The sequence below is a fragment of the Lissotriton vulgaris genome, chromosome 1_1 (assembly GCF_964263255.1).
Source record: "Lissotriton vulgaris chromosome 1_1, aLisVul1.2, whole genome shotgun sequence".
NCBI classification, from domain to species: Eukaryota; Metazoa; Chordata; class Amphibia; order Caudata; family Salamandridae; genus Lissotriton; species Lissotriton vulgaris.
Genome location: NC_141685.1, coordinates 1,777,348,460 through 1,777,364,685, shown reverse-complemented (window position 1 = coordinate 1,777,364,685; position 16,226 = coordinate 1,777,348,460). Strand labels below are relative to the sequence as shown.

Genomic DNA, 16,226 nt, shown 5'->3' with positions numbered 1-16,226 from the left:
TGCCTCAGAATGAAGACATAAGGGGGATCAAATCAATCCCATGCGCCGTTGGCGGCTCCTAGTGTAATAAGCTCTGTGTAGACATTTCAGTTGGATCATACGGGCCCAGGTAGATAGTGTCGCTCTGCAGGGGGCCTCTTGTGCTTCTGTCCAGTCATCTTTGTCTATGCTTCCAATGCCCACACCCCCCCCCATGCGGCCATAAGGACTGGCAGCATAGTGGAACTGTTCGTAATCAGGGACTGATAAATTGTAGTGATCATGTGGGTATTGAGGACTCCCATTAACAATTTGCCTTCCAGTGGGCTAAATTCTGACAGTACTTGGAAGTCTAGCAGGTAAGGGGATTGTAAGTATTTGTAGCACTGCCTACGGTGCAGCTGGTAATCACTTTGTATCCCCAGAAACGATTTTAGAAACATGCCGCTCATGATATCCCCTAGCGTAGAAATGCCTATGGCATCCCACTTGTGAAACCCCCTGCCACAGTGGTGTACCTTGCGTAAGGCTCCACCCCACCCTTCAGAGGGACTGTCTCCATATGTGTATTACTATCCTAGTTGCCAGGGGAAGAGAGCTCATCTCACTCCCACTATAGAGAAAGTCGAGCACTGAAGTGTCGCCCATCTGTCTGTGGTGTATGCTGGATCAGCTTAAGCATTATACCACCAGGCATTAATAATCAGTAAGTAGAAGAGAGCATAGTAGGAATGCATGTGTGCAGCGGCAATTGCCATTCAATATGTGGACTTGAAAACAAGTCTGGAGAGCTATGAGAGAAACTCCGCCCCCCATTAAAATTGATCCCGAACTGGATTGACCTGTCAGAACCATGATTAAGGGGTAGTTCTGGAGTTGTTACACCATGCGGGCAGTGAAACCATTTTGATGTAGTTTTTGCTGGCAGTTTGGTTGGAGAATTCCTTGACAATGTTTAGGAGCTCCTTGTGTCGCTGGCGCTGGTTTTGATGTGTGCGTCTAGGACTGTCTTCTTTGTAGCTCTCAGCAGGCAGTGGTAGAGACTCGGGGAGGTCTTGAAGGATGGCCTATGAGAGGTGCTCTTGCTCGTGAGTCATCTCCTCTCCAGCTGTTTGCTTTCTTGTTTCGCTGTTCTCAGTTCTTGGGTGAATGAGCTAGCCTTTTTGGAGGGTTTTTTCTGGATGTTGCTCGGATGGGGGAGATGCTGTTGGCACAATTGCTGATCCAGTTCTCAAATTACTTGTTGAAGCTCCGTGCCCTAGAGCAATCTGCTCTGATTTTAACACCTGACCAGGAGTTCCAGGTCTATGGCACACGTCACCGACAGGTTGAGAGACATATTTTTCATTTCTCCTAGTTGTTACCCTATATCACTGAAAAGTTACATAATGGGGCATCTTGAGTTAAAATGTTGGACTAAAAACAGTGTGCTATTCAAATGCATTCTCTACATTTGGCATGGATGTACAGAAAAGCAAACGAGCATTTTATAGTGGTGCATATTTAGTGGTCGGTTACTCTGTGAGAAAGTAGATCCTTAGTTGGGCTGGTTGTGAGACCTCCCCAAGTAATAATGGCACTATTCTGTATGAGGTCCAGTCAGATTACTTTAATTTAAACCATAGCTCAGTCCTTGGGAGCTGTGGCACAGAGCAGTCTGGCATAACTCAAAGAAAGATGTGTAAATCATTGATCAGTACCAATACAGTCAATAGGTCAAACACACAACACAATAAAAATCCCACTCCAATATATAAAAACAGTATAAATTATAATAAACAAACAGACACCAAAACAACATAAATCGGGTCGGGAACCGTAGATCTGATTTGTGGAAGTTTTAAAGTTTCTTGTGCCAAAAAGTGTAAACTGCCTACCACAGATATGTGGTTGTACTAGACCGGGTCAAAAGTCTGATCATGATGGAGCATGGATCAGATACAGGGCTCAGGTTTGTTACAGTGAAAAGTTTTAACTTCTAACTTAGAAATATTTTTTGAAGTTGAAGGTCCCCAGCAGGGCAAGGTAGGAGTCTGTGGCCAGGACAGGTTCTAAAAGGCTGGATATCTGTGGGGCAAGGACCCGTTGAAGCAGTTAACTTTTGGTGGGAAAACTCCCAGCAAAAGAAACATAGCCTTCGGGCCCAGGGAAAGTCCATTGCTGGCCAGATCCTTCCAGCATCTTCTCCCAATGAAGATCTCTTCCTTCAGATTTAGACATTTTTTGGGAAGTCAACTTTTTTTCAGCAGAGAAAACCACCAAGTTGAATCCGACCAGCAATGTAAGGTTGGCACCTGCATCTCAGCAACAATTTGGTGGTAGAATCCGATTCTTTTGCTAAAAATCCTTGGAAACATTTCTAGGTCCCAGGTTTTAGGGTTAGGTAGGAGGCCACAAGTCCTGAGGGAAATCACTTGGGAGTCAGGACTCACTCCAATAAAAGCCACTAGGTTCCAGGACAAGTCCAATTGAAAGTGTTGAGTTGGGCTCTTCAGGAATATAGACTTCCTGCAGCTTTTTGTGAACCAATAGCTTAGCTGGAGGTTAGCCAACTAGCCATTAGAGTCCACTCTTCTGTCACAGGTTCAAGTGAGAGCAGGTCCAGCTTTTGGTGTCTCTCTAGATAGATTGCAGTAGGTTCAGTCTTCTTTCTAAAAATCAGGGTTCACCCTCTCTAGTCCCTTTTCTGTCTTCCACAGATCCAGAGGTGTTCTGAAGAAGGTAACCAGAGGTGCCACTTTTATGCTAGGCACTAACTTGTGGGTAGGGATGACTGCCTAACCAATAGGGAAAAAGTTCCCAGTGATAACCCTACCCACTTTGACATAATTTCCTGACGGTCAGGTCCTAAACAAGCCCACAGTGTCCTGCTCTCCCAAAATCAAAGATGGAAGAATATTTCCCTCCTTCGTCAGAGCCCACGGCACATCCATGTGGTGTGTCTAGGGAAATGAGGAACTCCCTTGCAAACCCAGAACCGGGACAGGAACCTTCCCTGGACTGATGCCTCTATGGCTAGTGGGACAATGGCAGGGGTAGGCCCAGGTGTGAGTTACATCTGACGGTGACAGGGGCTGCCCATTTGAAGCTTGTAAAATTGATTGGCACATACCCCAGCCATCCTGTTAGAAGGTCACACCGCAAAGGGCAGTATACTGGGAGGGGGCACAGGCGTGGTAGCGTAGTATTTTTTCTTTCAAGTGTCAATTCTTTTGGTGTGTAATAGATTTTCCTCGTGGGATATAGGTCTAGGCGCCGTCCAGTCGTCACCATTTAGCCGGCATACTCGGTCGGCGGAACCCCTGCTCCACAGAGACAGCTTTTCGGGACCAAGATCAGCCAGTCCCTTTATGGGTCACTTACCACCTAGAGAAGACGGCGCCTAGGCCTATATCCCACGAGGAAAATCTATTACACACCAAAAGAATTGCTCATCTGAACCCCCGTCTAGGAACAGCACCTATTATATGGAAGGCTGGCCATACATCTAACTAAACCTGTATACCTTTGTGGACCCCAGGACATTTAAAAAGAAAGTCTGCCTGTACAACCCGGCGGCGCTGGCTAGACGGATGAACATCCTTGTTTAAAGCGTGCATGAGATTTGTGACACTTGAAAGAAAAAATACTACGCTGAGGTGCTGGTGATAACAGACCCGAACCGACCAGAAGTTTTGCCTACAAAAAACTAGCCCCAACTGCGTTCCGACATCTCTTGAATAACTGAATAAAATACACCTACAGATTGCTTTTCACCTGTGCCCCCTCCCAGTATACTGCCCTTTGCCCTGACGAAGGTGCGGCCTCATTGGCTTGTCACCGAAACGCGCGTCGGCTTATGTCTCCAGGAAAATGGCTATTGTCCTTTTTACATCAGGACCCGTAGTCAAAACCATCTCCCTGGATTAAACACCCCGATCTATACAACACGTTAAACCACCCTTGTGTTTTACTCGCCAGGACTAGATGAATGAATGTAGCATGAATGGTGAATGAGACTAAATAAGAGAGTGGGTAGAGATTGAAGTAAGTGAGTTAGAGTGTGTGTAGTGTGGCCGTTACTGGGTAGGATAGAATTCTCCTAACTATGTTGTTTGCTTATCTATGTCTGTCTTATTTATGATCTATATATACATGTGATACCTAAAAATTCTATATTTATATCATTGTTATCCTTAAAAATAAAAAAACATATATATTTATAAATATGAATTGTATTGTCCATTCTTGATTTGACCATGTGATTATTATGTGTTGTGTCAACCCCTAGGCTAATCACCCCTTCATACATATTTGTTGGACCCTTTGATTAGGGCCTTTATATCCTAAGGCAGGGTGTTCTTCTTTTCTATTTACACAAGACCCGGAAAGAGTCCTAAAAGAGTCCTAATATTTTGGGCGCAACACACCTCCTGTTATGTTAAAAGTGGAGGAGGTACATTCAAGTATCCCCTGCAGTCTTGGGCGGGGCTCCAGACGCCTGCTTGACAGTTTCTAGTATTCTGGGCACAACAACCCTCCTATTATTGTAAAAACATTGCTTTTTTCTCAACGTGCCGAATAGCATGCTGTTGGCTCAGTTAGGTGAAGCTGCTTCCTTCTTCTCCAGTCTATCCCTAGCGCCGGGAAACCCACTGTGGGTAGCTGTGCGCGATACAAGCTTAAATAAATAAATAAATAAATATTATATTAAACGTGACGGAGGTGCACTCAAGTATCCTCTGCAGTCTTGATCCACTTTGGGAATCCAAAGTTACTTGTAAATATGGGACACTCTGGATTTAGCTGGAAATCTGTGAACTTGCTTGTTCGAATAAATGTTATGGTCACTTATAGTGGGACCTTGCTATAAAAAGTATCGGACGCGGTCGTCTCTGCCGTAAATCAGGGGGTATACCCTTTAAAGCAGAGTCGACCGCGTCCGATACTTTTAATAGCAAGGTCCCACTATAAGTGACCATAACTTGGAATCGCATGTATTCAAACAAACAAGGGTTGTTGCGCCCAGAAAACTAGAAACTGTCAAGCAGGCGTCTGGAGCCCTAAGGAGCCCCGCCCAAGACTGGGGGTCGCTTACCGGAGTACTGAGCACGCCGTGAGGGAAACGGCACCAGTTCCTTGCAGCTCCTCACAACTCGGCCATCCATCTTACGCCGTGAGGGCAACGGCTGTAGTCCCGGCCAGCGGACTACGCTACCCAGCAGCCCCGGGGAGGTCGCAGTCCCGTGACGCTCCCAACACGTCCGGAGGCGCCATAAGATCTGTGAGCGCCGAGGGCTCTTGGGGGTCGCTTACCGGAGTACTGAGCACGCCGTGAGGGTAACGGCACCAGTTCCTTGCAGCTCCTCAGTACTCGGCCATCCATCTTACACCGTGAGGGCAACTGCTGTAGTCCCGGCCAGCGGACTACACTACCCAGCAACCCCGGAGAGGTCGCAGTCCCGTGAAGCTCCCAACGCGCCCGGAGGCGCCATAAGATCTGTGAGCGCCGAGCGCTCTTGGGGGTCGCTTACCGGAGTACTGAGCACGCCGTGAGGGAAACGGCACCAGTTCCTTGCAGCTCCTCACTACTCGGCCATCCATCTTACGCCGTGAGGGCAACGGCTGTAGTCCCGAGAACTTGGTAAAAGAAATAGTTTTTAATAATAAAAAAAATATTGTTATGCTTTTTTGTATTACATGTATTATAATTGCCAATAGGGTCTGGGGTCCTTTTGCTTGAATGTGTGTAGCTGGTGAACGGGGTGGTTAGAGAGAGAGAATTAGATGCTGTATATATTTTGATCTTCCCAAGAGAACTTTTTCATTTTCTATACACTCCAAGAAGGTAACAGCTCATAGAGGTAATTGACTTTATTTTAAGGTAATTTTTACGTATTTTAATAACCAAGCTCAAAATTAAGACTGATACACTCAAAGCCAGCCTCACTGAAAGATCTATCCACAAGGAAGGATCCTCCGAGCGTGGCACTGAATCTTTAAAAGACAGGTTTAACATTCACCCCCAACAATTCGTGTTCGTCATACATCTGATCGCACCCCCCACCCCCCACACATTCCTTTCCAGCAGCGGTGCCAGGACTATCTCGAGGTGCCCTGTGTCAGGCAAGATCAAGTCATCGAGCCACGGGGTTACTTCGTGCTGGGACTTGTTTCCTCCTCTGTGTTGTGGGATAACAAACTACAAGGACCCGAGTACATCCAAACAAAGCGGGAGTGGATTCTCTTCCTTAAACTGGGCATGACAACAACTCGAGTTCGGTAGGGGCTGGTCACGAGTCTCACCGGCCTCCAAGTACACGGCAGCGAGAAGAGCCTTCCCATGCGGGAGAGACGCTTGCTACACCTTCAGCGCGTCCAACGTGTGCGGATAACACGCCAATGGCAGCTATAGGCTCACAAATCGAAGCATGTAAAGCCCTTTGGCCATACATCCAGCACTAGCTGGAGATGCCCCGCATTCCTAGCACCTTTCCCTCGGGCTTTGTGTCTAGTTTTATACAGCGCCGCGAATACGACCCAAAGGTTTTGAAGTGCTTTTACATTAGGCACGGGTAGGTGAAGTAAATTGCACAGAATCATAGGATGCTGAGGTTTGAACATGGCTCCACCTCTAACCATTACACCACGTTCATTTTTAGGAGGCAGGGGTAGATTCCCCATGATCACAGGAGAGTCAGTGGAGTGGATGCCAAGACTTGAACCTGGTTCGGATCCCTGGCGCCAAAACCGGCAGCTCTGGTTGTTACGCCACATATTCAATCTGGTGTTGCACTCCCCGTCTTTGGTTCTCTTCGCCACGGGCTGCCCCCTCCTCTCCATCCCAGCTGCCTCGTCTCCTCACCACTGACTCCTTCTTCTGCTCGAGTCCGGCTTCCCCAGTCTCCTCCCGCCTGTGGCAGCCTCCCCTCCTGCCGCCCTGACAGCCTCTTCCTGCCCGCCCAGGGCCCCGCCCTTCTCCAGCTGTGAGCAGGCTGTTGCGCTTTCCAAGTCCTGGGAGAGCGGAGGGATCCCTCTGCAGGGAGCAGCCATGAACGTGGACAACGAGGATGTCCTGCTGGAACTGGAAGGGGTGTCCGAGGACGGGGAGACGGACGTGGACGGAGAGATCGGTGAGTAGACGGTACCTACACTGGTGTCTTCTGCGATGCACTTTCGCCGAGGAAGGGAGTCGGTAGGATTTAGAAAGCCCGTGTGTTGTGGCACGTCGGTCTTTCACCCCAAATTGTTTCAATTGAAAGTCGTAGTCCGCAGTGAGTGTGACACTAATGCCGCGCTGAGCATCTGTGAAAACAGGCACGGAAACTTTGGAATGTTCCACGCCGCACTTTAGTTTTTTCGTTTTTGTTTCTGCTGCATGGTGGGCACGCCCAATGGGTTACGGGAAAAAAGACCATGCACTTCCAGAACCCTCATCATGGGAGCTGTCTTCTGAGGCACAGCGACAGGGTTTCACGTTTAATTTGAATTGTCTACTTAGAGAACAAAAAAACATCTGTAGTGGATCAGAGGCGTGATACGCCCACTGCGGAGATCTTTGTAGTCACACCTCCAGGCTCCAAACCTTTAAAACACATGCGTGGCCCGTGCGCCGTATAGAAATGTCTTCGGGACTTTCGGCCAGAGGTTCAAACGCAGGTAAAACATCTGCGCCGGTAGCTCCCCACAGTGTGTAAGTAGCAAGATAAAATCCCGGCCACTCTGCTCAGACTTTCATCTTTCCTCAGTTGATAAAATGAGCACTACTGAGTTAATTGGTAGAACCGGTTGCTATATTATTTACGAAGGTAGGAATAGAAACTGCGAAATCGGTCAGCAGTGGCTCGCGCACAACCCGTTTTTTAGGTGTATCTATATCATTTTGATATCTTTTGTTGATTCCAAAATTCTAAAATAACACTGTTTCCTATAAATGCATTATCCACCTACCAGCAAGCAGTTATTTTCCAGTCTTTGTCATCGTGTTCATATAGGGCAGTCGTAACCTATGTAAGACCATTTTTTTTATGTAAATCATTCCATATCGAGCCATGTGTGCTTCCAGCCTGCAGGCACCTGCACTGCTCTGCGACGAGACGTTTGAAGCCCATGTTTTGGGTCAAGCAGTACCCTGTCACATACAGACAAAGCCACGTGTATTGGAAATAGATAAAACAATAGAATGCTTCTTGTGACCTTAGAACTGGATGCACAGTCGATTCAAGGGCTTCCAATTAGTTTATAGTCCTGCAGTGCCGGTCTAAAACCGGCTGTTCTGAAGAGCAGCAGGTGCGTCATCCATGCTGTAGTAACCGGGGCCTTCCACACATTGATGGATATTTTCCACAGTACACCCGCCCGTGCTGTCTCGCGATCATGCATAGATCACAAGTTGTCCCGACTCACGAATAAGGTGGCTCCTCTAGTGTTTTCGCTGAGCCCTATGACTTGTGGCCCCGCATGTGTAACAAGAAAAGTATCCGCACTCATTCATTCCGAGGAGAGCCGATATCTATCCTGCTTGTTTTTGTCCAGGGTGTTGCCGCCAAAGCCCTCAGGCTGTCACGTTAGTTCTGATTACTCATCTGTTCCTGATGTTGGCTATGCATTCTGGGCACTGGTGGCCAGAATGTAACATCTGCAGCTGAGGCTGGGAGTGCCCGCCGCCTGAGGCACGCGACTTCAGCGCCTTTTCAAAGAGACCGACACCCGCGCGCCTGCCCAGAGCCTGGATACTTGGGCTGTGGAGAGGCTGTTCCAAATAACAATTACCTACTCGGTTACTGCAACCTCTTAACATGTGAAATAACAAAGGATCAATGAAACTGCTCTCAGTGTCGGCAGCAGGATTTTCAAGGTGCTGGCTTGGAATATCCCCTGAATGAAAGTGGTGTCACAATGTGCATATTTACTCCCTCACTCATCCACCTATACATTCCTCTCAGTGAGTTAAGAACCCACTGAACTTTAACCTACATGTCACTCTTGCCTTAACCGTTCAGGTTCTGTGAGCGATGAAAGTTTGTACAACTCTGCATTGCTGGATCTTTTCTGAAGTAATGGAAGATTAAACTTCTTTCCTTCTGTGAGAGAGGGAAGCCTGCTTTGCTATGGCCATGCTGTCCCTATTCTGTGAGAACTAAAGCTTGCACTGCGATTTCCAATGTGTACCTGCTTGTGCTGATGCCACACACTGGAGTAATAGACCTTGAGGGTGGCTCCAGTGCTTAATTTGTAAAATATGAAGTCCAGGTGCTCAAATGTTTATCGGAGGCCATGCCTACTTTTCCCCAGCTCCACCCACTTACTGTAGTGGCTCCACCCACATCCTCAACTGGCACTGCTAATAGTCAGAGGTAATATCTTATCTGAATTTCAGCAAGGGAGCCTTCCCCATAGTAAAGTTTTAATAGGAGGTTCCCTACCCTGTGAAAATTTAAAAAAGATTAAATCATATCATTCATTCACATGTGGAGAAGAGCAACATAGAATGTGCACTTGACAACAGCATCGCTTAGCCAGTGTGCGATTAGATCACAAAAGATATTGCAAATTACATTAAGAACACTTTAATAAAAATACAGAAAGAAAAGGTAAACCTCTGATAACTAAAGTGTTCATCCAGCAAATACAGATGTTCTCCACAAAGCACAAAAAGGTCAGCAAAATATTTATTTTAAAATGTATGTGTAAATCCTATTTGCATGTTGGTAAACATTTGTCTTCATCAGAACATTCTCAACTTGACAGTCGTAGCGTTGAGACACTCTTGCTCCAGGGTACTGGTTTTAAAAGAGAGAGGAGGCCAGGTGAGAACCGCAGTGATAAGTGACTAGTGACTGGTGATAGAAGGAAAGAGGATGGGATAAGAGAGGAAGCTGATAAAGACCGCGGAGGAGAGGATGCTTGAGAAGAGAGAAAGACAGGAAGTAAGAGTAATGAAAATATTTAAAGAACGAGGATGTTTGAGAGTGTGGGAAAAGATTGAGAGAAACAGAGAAAAAGAGATGGGGGTTGACACAGTGAGAGATGCTTGGCCAACATCTGCGCTATTGCTTTTATGTAACCAAGACGCACTGACCCGGGGTAGGTTTGGGTGTACTTGGTTATATTTCTTCCCACTGAGTTCCAGTGGTGGGAGAGTAAAGTCCAGTACGGAAGGGGCACCTGGGACGCTGTGAAAGCGGTACTACAAAGTGATATATGCACATAGTGCAAGATGAGGGGCACTTTCAAATCGGCAGCTCCAGCCCAGACCCTGGTAGAAGGCTAGAACTTAACAATCATAAAACTAAGGAGCTAGGCGAAGGGTTAATGGGGAATGAATGCAGTGGGTAGCTAAATTGTCAGGCGACGGGCACTACTGTGGTGTTTGCTCACATCACCAGTGTTCTAGGTAGTGTTTCAGGATCATGTTTTCGGTCCTACCCCGGTATTGGTTGAATTTAGTCTAATTACACAAGTTAGACCCTTGTTTGGCGATTGCTAGGAAAATATACTTTTCTGGTTTCTTCAGAGAAAATAACTGTGGCGGCCCAGTTTGAGAAGGCACTGCACACTGCCTTTCAGACTCCACCCTGCCAGCTACAGAAAGCATTCTCCCAGGTGTATTTATTTCACACTCTCGCCCTGGCTTTTCGCTTGTGTTTCGGCCTTTTGCTCTTCTCTGACCCCCCTCCCTGGTGGGAGTCATGAGCCCAAGAGGTCCGGGCTGTAAATCAAGTGTATGTACATGAAAGTAATTGCCAAATTAATTGTGCTCTGCTGTAATCACCATTCTGGCGCGCATTAAATCAGATCTTGGTTTCTTTTCTTTTGTGGTTGTTCTTCAATAGTTTCAACGAGGTGCTTTAGCTGAGCTCAGGGCCTCGATAAAGTTTCAGTGGCTTCTAATCTCAGCAAACCGTGCTGTAGGCGTCTTGAACTGAGGTTACCGCGCACCTGAAATAATGAGTGTGCTGCCAGATAATTCTACCAGACACGTTGTCATCTCGAAGCTGTTACTTAACATTATTCCAGTACCCCCTTGGGGAAAGATTTAACTGTACCCCAGGCACCAATTCATCTCTCTTTAAGACTTTTGGCTTGTTTTTTTTTTGTACTTGGCATATGCTTTTATTGGAAAAGGCTCACTTTTTGAACGTGATCCGCAGTGGACGACTATGGAGAAACAAGTGCCTGCAAATGACAATGATCATCATTTGTCAAGAGTCTTAACTATAAAGTAGAAAATCCAAGTAGGTCGTGTATGAGCATCAAGAGACATGATGTGCTCTTGGAAAAGAAAAACAGCAAGTGTTCACTTCCCAAAATGTCCTCAAGTGGTTTAATGACAATAAATAAGATTTTATGAAGACAAAGCGTTACTTGCAGCACTCTGTTCTGCTGTTAGCAACACCCGAGAATCATACAATGCCATCCAAACAGTAGTTTGTTGTTGATTTCACAAAGTGCCTTGAAAAGGTACCACTCCCCTCAAACCGACCTTGGAGCAGTTAATTAATGGTCACAGTATTGCACTTCTATCACTTCTCTTCTTTTGCACATGAGCACAGTCCTATTTCCCTCTCACGACTTTCAGCTTGACCCCAGGCAGATCCCGAGTCCAACCTCCCTCAACTAGTACAATGGTGTGTTCCTGCAGGTTGTGGCCCTTGCCAGGAATGAAAATAACTTTCAGCATCTTTATAGAGAGTTCGATCCCAAGCGCCAGTGATCAGCGGCGCTGAGACAGTTTACCCAACAGTTCTGGAGCTGCTGTGTTTAATCACAGGTTTAAGTGGCACGCGGTCTTCGTTAGCACCTTGGCCAGGACAAGCAGGCTGAAAGCGCAGGGGCCGGGCAGGGCCATTAACTTAACCCCCTCCCTCCCATATAATGTACAGCTAGGCCAGGCCCTTGGGATTCGTCGAATTTTCAGTTTGTGGCGCTCAGCCGGAGCTATACTGCGGTGACCGTCACGTCACCATGCTTGGCTAAAAAAAATAGCACCTTGGTTTGGCAATAGGCTGCGCTCATTTACTTAGTACTTACGGTTTGCTGGTGGTGGGCGACCGGGCTCTGCCTTTATTTAACTGATGGGCCTGGTGCTACCTGCCCTCGAGGCTCGACGTTGTCGGGCTGACCCAGCTGAACCGCTGATGACGCATGGAGTGCGGGCGTGCCAGATATTGGCATTCTGAAAAAAACCTGTGCACTTTGCCTGCTGCACAGGCCCCTACCAGATAGGCGTGGGCGGAAAATCCGTTCCGCTCGCGGATTTTGCGGATTTTCGGGAAATCCGCAATCCGCGAGATTTGCGAATTTCCCGCAAAATCCGCAAATCCGCGAGCAGCGGATTTTGCTCGCACTGCTCGCACTGTTCGCGTGAGTTCGCGCCCCGCGAATAAGTGCAAAATTGCAGAAATACGATCTTAGCAAAACTGAAAGTAACTACTTACCAGGTTCAAAAGTTCAGGCTCATCATTAGTAGCCATTTCCTGGAGTGCTTCCTGAGGGGCCCCTCCAGAGTTCAGTTGCCAGTTGAAACTATTATGTGACCCTGCTCTGAACCTCAGAATAGTTACACATATGCCACAAAGGTCCTGAATTACAGCTAAGGGAGACAAGCAGGAGCCAGGCTGGAAGTTAAAATCCATTAATCAGCCCCTAATTCATTATTGTCAGTTGGGGCAGGGCAGGTGTTGTAACTAATTTTGCAACAATGAAAGCACTTAGCAAGTGCAAAAGATCACTAATCAGGGCGCACTAAGGAAGCAGGTGCCAGCTAAAAAAATATTCTGTGACACATGAATCAGCCCCAAATTAATTCAGGTCACTTGAGGCAGGGAAGGTGTGCTTTGCTTTGCCGAAAATAATGTACACTGGACAACCAGAGGGTGTGGTGATGAAACAGAGGGTGGCATGGGTGGGCCAGAGGGTGGCATGAGTAGTCAGAGAGTGGCAGTGGTGACAGAGAGTGGCAGTGATGAAGAAGAGTGTCCCAAACAGGCTGGACACGTAGAAACAACAAGTTCGCGAAACTTGCGACCCGACAGGTAAGTTCGCAATTTGCGAAAGTGTACAAAACCCTCGCGAACTGGCAGAAACACGGGCGAACACAAAAAAAAAAAAAATCCGCAAATTCGCGGGAATTCGCGGATTTTGCGGATTGCGAATCCGCAAATCCGCAAAATTCGCGAACGCGAGATCCGCAAAATTCGCTCATGCTTACTACCAGACCAAATCCAGCCCGATCGGTGTCCCGTCCAGCGCCCGCCCACTGGCAACACTGAACTAAGGGCTGCCTCTGCGCCGCCAAAAGCAAATGCGCATGCGATATGGATATTGCATAAATAATTATGATCGGACCAGTAATGATTATTTTCTTGTGAATCTTGGCTCCCACAGCCGCAAAACTCTTCACTGTCTTGGACTCACTCGGTAGACGAACCAGCATAATACTTTCTGCCCGAGTCAGTGAGATAAATATATCATCAATGCCATATGACGTGCGGATGCGTGTAGCCCTGGCCCTAATAAATAAGTGCCGGTGCTAAGCACCGGAAAGCACCGGCACAAATTAAGCACTGGGTGGCTCACCTGCAAAGAACATAGAGGGGCACTCGGGAGCTCAGGCCAGGGTACCGTGCGGTGGCCCTCCCCCAGCACTGTGGGGTCCGCTGTTACTCCCCTGATGGCACACTAGCTGTACCAGTCTTCTAAAAGAGGGATGTTTGCACTTTTTCTGCACCTGTTCTGTGAAGAGAGGGGTTTCCACTGTTGTTTCCCCATACTATAACAAGCATTGGAAATGCAATAGGTCTCGCACCATTAGAGTTAGTGCTTTTAGAATTGTTTATGGGTTTTTTTTGTAAATGTTTAGCATTTTTGTTTCCTGTAGCCAATGCTAAAGAATTACAAATAAAAAAAGCCATAAACATTTCTAAAAGCTCTAACTGAAATGGTCTGAGACCTATTGCACTGTGTGAGGGTGAGGGGTTGAGGGTGAGTGAGGGTGAGGGTGAGTGAGGTTGAGGGTGAGTGAGGGTGAGGGGTTGAGGGTGAGTGAGAGTGAGGGTGAGTGAGGGTGAGGGTGAGTGAGGGTGAGGGGTTGAGGGTGAGGTGTTGAGGGTGAGTGAGGGTGAGGGCGAGTGAGGTGTTGAGGGTGAGTGAGGGTGAGGGTGAGTTAGGGTGAGGGGTTGAGGGTGAGTGAGGGTGAGGGGGAGTAGTTGAGGCTGAGTGAGGGTGAGTGAGAGTGAGGGTGAGTGAGGGGTTGAGGGTGAAGGTTTGAGGGTGAGGGGTTGAGGGTGAGTGAGGGTGAGGGGTTGAGGGTGAGTGAGGGTGAGTGTGGGTGAGGGTGAGTGAGGGTGAGGGTGAGGGTGAGTGAGGGTGAGGAGTTGAGGGTGAGTGAGGGTGAGGGTGAGTGAGTGTGAGGGGTTGAGGGTGAGTGAGGGTGAGGGTGAGTGAGGGTGAGGCTGAGGTGTTGAGGGTGAGTGAGAGGTTGAGGGTGAAGGGTTGAGGGTGTGAGGGTGAGGGTGAGGGGTTGAGGGTGAGTGAGGGTGGAGGGTGAGGGGGTGAGAGACCGAATTCAGGCACTTGAAGGTAAAGTGCAGGGATTCTCCCGATACGTGCTTCAGATGCAAAGCCTGTACACGGGGCCCTGAGTGACCAGCGCGTGTATTTGCAAGTGTCCTTTCACCCCACACCACAGAAAGCCCTCAGCTCCAGCGTCAGGTACACTGTTCCATTCCTCTAGAAATACTTGATTGGAATAAGTTTGTGGAACCCAAAGGTTCCTTTCTGGCAACACTTCTTTGTAATGAACACACGGTCGAGGTGGAATCGTGGCACAAGTTCGGAGAAATGGCTCAATTCTGGCGAAAAGCGACCATACTCGTGAGCCAGCTGGAGACTGTAGAGTTAGGAGCCCCGCAGCAATGACGTCACTGTTTCCACCAAGCATTGTCTCCTCCAACTACTGTGCTGAGGAGCCCGTTCTACAAAAAGCTGCACCCATAAAATTCTATTCACGTGACGCCAATTTCACACGGTTTCACCCGGGGCTAACTTTAATGTAGGGTATTGAAGCAACATTTGACACCACCCTCTACTTACAAGGTCACGGTTAAGGAAGTTTATGGTCACATTTCCAGCAATGTCGGACCTGTGTCGGCACTGCTCCTCGCTGGCATAGCTCGAGGAATCGCCAGCACAGCTGCCCACTTCTCAGGGCGATGCACAACCTGCACCCACCCATTCCATTCAGGCGGTGCCCGGGGAGGCGGCGACGGAGGCAGCGGAGGGACACGCCAAGAGATGGGCAGGACACAAGCCATGTGCACAGAGCGTCCCCTGGGTCGTGTGCAGCCTCCTGTGTAAGCCTCTCTTCGCCAGCGGGGGTGGGCACGAGGTTCAAGTGTTGATCTCAAAAGCCGCAGAGTTTTTCATAGGTGTTACTAGTAAAAATAAACAATGAATAATGTTCGAACGATCAACCCGTAAAACAAATAAAAGTACATGCTCAACAATGCTTCGTGTTTGCAAGCTCAACCATGCTTCGTGTTTGCAATAGCGCAAAGTCACTTGGGTAAAATAAACAAACTACCAAACAAAGAAGAAAGAGAAAGCAGGGTAACCTGACCCAGGAGGGGGGAGGAGGGAGGAGAAATGCGTCTCGGCCGGAGCAGGGGGCGGAGCAGGGAGAGCGGGCTTTGAAATGCAGTTCACACGGCCGGCCGGTCGTGAAACTGAAAGCATGGCCGGCCGGCCGTGAAAGCCTTTGATGCCGCAGGGGGTGGAGCGGCACCAGCTGGGAGAGTAGGCAAGGCAGGCGGCTGGGGGCATGTGCACGCGCTTTTAAGCTCAATGCGCATGCGCATTGAGCTTAAATTTCTCATGCACTGCAAGGAATCGCCACGATTCCTTGCAAGTTGGATAAAGAGTGGATAAGCCACCATAGTCTCGCTTGCTCGATGCGCATGTGCATCGACAGGCGAGACCTAAAAACATAAAGGGTCATTCACATGTCCTTTAATATCATGTTAAGGCAAGTCAGAAGCTTTTATTGACCCAGGACACCATAGCTGCAGACCCTGAGACCCTGGTTTCAAGCACAGCTTCCCCGCTTGAACAAAGTATGACAGAGAAGGGCAATTACTTTTCTTGCTTCTGCTTCCTTTTCAGTCATCATTACATTTGAAAGCAACTTGAAATAATGTAGTTCAGGATGTGCACTATATAAAAACCTCTGTAACAGGGTTTAATAGACCACAATGTTGTTCCATATA

At 47.9% G+C, this 16,226-nt stretch overlaps 1 protein-coding gene across 1 annotated transcript in view; it reads left to right on the top strand.

Annotated features, from left to right (window-relative positions):
* The first annotated feature begins 6,925 nt into the window (after positions 1-6,925).
* The window catches only part of ANO6 (anoctamin 6), a 503,549-nt gene continuing 494,248 nt past the window's right edge, over positions 6,926-16,226 (top strand). Inside the window, exon 1 of the mRNA XM_086919093.1 lies at positions 6,926-7,091. Coding sequence (XP_086775219.1) covers positions 7,010-7,091 — 82 coding nt within the window. The 5' untranslated portion in view covers positions 6,926-7,009. The remainder of the gene's footprint in view (positions 7,092-16,226) is intronic.